This window comes from Emiliania huxleyi, assembly GCF_000372725.1.
Source record: "Emiliania huxleyi CCMP1516 chromosome Unknown EMIHUscaffold_12, whole genome shotgun sequence".
NCBI classification, from domain to species: Eukaryota; Haptophyta; order Isochrysidales; family Noelaerhabdaceae; genus Emiliania; species Emiliania huxleyi.
In genome coordinates, this window is record NW_005201392.1 from 858,281 (window position 1) to 862,104 (window position 3,824).

The following is a 3,824-nucleotide window of genomic DNA, read 5'->3' on the forward strand; positions in this document are numbered from 1 at the left end:
CGTCGATGCGAGTGTAGTCCTCACTCGTCAACGCAACGGCGCGCGCCTCATCCACGTTCCTCGTCGATATTGCCCACTCAAAGTACGCCTTGCGCTTTTCTTCCTCTTGGTCATCCGCGGCAGCTGAGGCGGCCTCGGTGGATGGCGCCGCGACATGGCAAGAGATCGACGAGGACATCGCCTCGCTGGCAGAATCCCTTGGTGCAACCTGGGGGAACGGAGGTGCCGGGGCCAAGGAGGAGGGGTTAAGGTGCGAGTCGATCACTCGAACGATGTTGTAGTGGCCCTGGTAAGCCGCGGCGTCGCGTGGCGACCAGAGAATCCCGGCGCGGTTGGTGCGCGGCGTGAGGATGGCACCGCTGGAGGCAAGGATGCGGAGGCACTCCTCGTGGCCGTTCTGCGCAGCCACGTACGCCGGGAAGGCGCCCTCCGGGCGAGACAAGTTGGAGTCCGCCCCCGCCGAGACGAGAGCCCAGACGGCGTGCGGCTTGTTGTACTGGCACGCGATGTACATGGCGGTGCACCCGTCCACCGTCTGCAGGTTCAGGTTGGCGCCAAGCGAGGCGAGGGTCTTCACCGTCGTGGGGGGGTCGAACCCCCCCCCTAGCATGTGGTGGGCACCCCCCAGCAGTTTGTGGGCTAGGAATTGCCGCCAGAGAGCCGATTTTGCCCCCAAAGTTGTGAAATCGTGGCTGAAACTCCAATATCTTGGATAACCTGACCAGTCTCAAGGCTCATGTAGCTCCAAAGGATGATTTTCCTCTCGAAAATACTGCGAAATGAGGCGTAAAATCAAGGGCCCGGAGGGTCTGACCACGAGTCTCGGGGGGGGGTCCTCGGCCACGACCCCCCCCCAGCATGTGGTGAAGGTGCTGGGGGGGTCGGGACCCCCCCCCTAGCATGATGCATGTGCTGAAGCCTCTGGGGAGGGGGTCGGACCCCCCCCCTAGCATGTGGTGTGAATAGAAGCGCGCCCCCCTCCCTGGAAGCGATGTGCGCAAAATGAGGGCCCAACTTGAGAATCGTGCTTTTTTGGTTAGGGACCAAAGCGCGAAGGACCACTGTTGGGTTAGGGACCGCGAGCGACAGGTTAGGGACCGATCGCCACCGCTCACACGCCAGCGGACGGCCACCATCGGTGTTTTTCACTGTGTACGTCACATCGGTCTTGATAACAAGCACGGTCGATCCGTCAAAGCGATACACTCGTCACGATCACGTTGAACGGCTTGCACGGAGCTCCTGTGCCGGCACACAGGAAGAGCCGACGGCAAGAAGAGCTCGATGGGGAGCGAGAATCGCCAAAGGTGCTCACGGAGGTGTCGGAAGTCCGCCTTGATGCGGTCAGTTCCCCCCAGGCTTGACTGCGTAGGTCGCGGAACTCGTTGAGTACTCGTAGCCTTTCTGCGCCTCCGTATCTGCATCGCGTCGGCTGCTCTGCGGCAAGAGCAGTCTTTTCGGAAGATATCGACGATTTTCGAGAGCCACCCGCTTGGGAGCGATTGAGCGCGTCACGGAGGACTCAGGTTACCCCTGAACCTCCTCTGACGGTTCTCACTCCCCATCGAGCTCTTCTTGCAGCACGGCTCTTCCTGTGTGCCGGCACAGAGCTCCGTGCCAGCCGTCCAACGTGATCGTGACGAGTGTATCGCTTTGACGGATCGACCGTACTTGTTATCAAGACTGACATGACGTACACAGTGACACATCAAACGACACATATACAACATGTACATGTGCATGTATGCACATGTGCATGTTCTCCCACACGCCGGGCCGCAAAACGCTCTCGACGAGAGCCACAAGAAGCCGTCCGCACAGCAAGCCGGTCGGTCGAACACGTTGCTCGCTCGAAGCCGGCGAGCGCATGTCGCACGAGGTAGACGGTGGCGTAGAGCTGACATCACTGACGACGACCGTCCGCTGGCGTGAGCGGCGGCGATCGGTCCCTAACCTGCGGTCCTTCACCGTAATCGGTCCTTCGCCTTCATTCCTAACCCAAAAGCACGATTCTCAAGGGCCCTCCGCCTGCTCTCACTCCCCTGGGAGTATCTTTGGCTCACGCCAAGGCGCTCGTTGCTCCTCCGTCTCTTTGTATCTTCCATACTGCGATTATCAGAAGACTCCCCTTTCTCCCGGCCGGGGTGGGGCGCGCGCGGGGGCGGCGGGTGTGCGGGATGTCTGTGGGCCCGAGAGCGATGCGTCATGAGGACGGACACGTCCCCACCTTTGCAGGATTTTGCGAAAGCGAGGGCGGAGGGCGCATCGCCGCGAGGAGGGGGCTGGGCACAGGGCACAGGGGATCTCTCGCATAGGATACACACTCGGCGGCAGAAAGAAAGAAAGAAAACAGACAACCCAAGGGAGGGATGAGGACGGCACGCCGCCACCACACAGGGATTTTAAGGAGAGGGGTGTGATGCGCTAGCCGTCGCCCACCCTTGGGCGTCCGCCTCTTCCTATCTCTCTTCGCAGTCTCTCGCAGATTCTCGCTGCGACCTTCATGCCACCTCGCGGTCGCCCCCTTCTCGTCGTTCTTTCCCTTGTCTCTTCTTCTTCTGTCGCGTCGCTCTCCTCTGCTTCGTTCTGCGGCGCCGCCGCCTCCTGCTGGTCCCTTGCTCTCGCGGCTTCTTGCGCCTTTCGGCGCACACTCGGCGGCACCAACATGCGGCACCAACATGCGGCGGATGGATACAAGTCGATGACAATGTGCGCGGCAGGACAAACCAACAGCATGAGACACGGTTCCACAAGGACGGTCAGGCTACGGTCAGGAAGTAGGTTTGAGTTCACACTCTCCAACAAGTTTGTACGGAGGCGCAGCTTTGGAACCTTCAGCAACCGCGAAGCTTCCCAACGGTGGAGCACGGAAGCGTGCTGCGGATGTACGATGTGCTCGACCTCTTTATCAGTGCGACAAACAAACAACGCCATTCGCTCTCACCTGGCAACCCTGTCTGCACGTCTCGCGCGCGCGTGAACAGGGCTCCAGGCCCCAAATGACGTGTGAGTGTTAGAGTTGTTTGGTATTGCTAAAAATCTCTCTCTCTCTCAGTGCGCAGCAGAACAGCAGTGCAATCTGGCACCCTGTTGAAATGGCAAAACGGTGATTGGCATCGATGCCGGGGGCACTGATGGCATGCTTGTCAGCACCGGCGCAATGGTGGACGAGCCGACGCTCGAGGTTGCAGGCTTTGAGCGGCCCATCCCCATCCGGCCAGGCGCGAGGCGGGGGGAGTGGTTTCTTCTGGCCCTTCCCCTCGTGGACTATGGTGCTCGCAGCAAACCTTGCCCAGCAGCACACACCACGCCGCACAGAAGGAGCGGCGGGGGAGGGGCGCCGTCCTGCGGGGCGCTGGCCGTGCCGCTGGCGGCTTGCGTACCCTTGTCGGATGCCTCACCCCGCTCCCCGCTCGCGCCTCGGCCACTCCTGCGGCCACTCCGCTGAAACCGCAGCCGCCCTCCCGGCAGGCGGGCGAGGCGAAGGCCAAGAAGGCCGCAAAGGCGCTCGCCACGGGCACCAAGTCCAAGAGGTCCAAGAAGATCCGCAAGTCCACCAAGTTCCACCGGCCAAAGACGCTGGTGCTGCAGCGTGAGCCCAAGTACTCTCGCCGCTCGGTGCCGCGGGTCAACAAGCTGGACCAGTACCAGATCCTGAAATACCCGCTGACGACCGAGTCGGCGATGAAGAAGATCGAGGACAACAACACCCTCGTCTTCATCGTGGACACCCGCGCGAGCAAGAGCAAGGCGCGGCCGCCCCACGCGAGAGCTGCGGCCCCACTCCCTCCACCCCTTTCACCTTCTCCGCCGTTCCCAAGCGA

The 3,824-nt window shown here is 61.6% G+C and overlaps 1 protein-coding gene across 1 annotated transcript; it reads left to right on the forward strand.

Moving 5' to 3' along the window:
• Positions 1-3,546: 3,546 nt before the first annotated feature.
• On the forward strand, positions 3,547-3,747 carry EMIHUDRAFT_59431 (hypothetical protein; the record flags this gene model as incomplete). Its single annotated transcript, XM_005790527.1, has 1 exon — positions 3,547-3,747. A coding segment is annotated over one exon (201 nt), but the record flags the coding sequence as incomplete, so codon positions are not given.
• Positions 3,748-3,824: the final 77 nt, after the last annotated feature.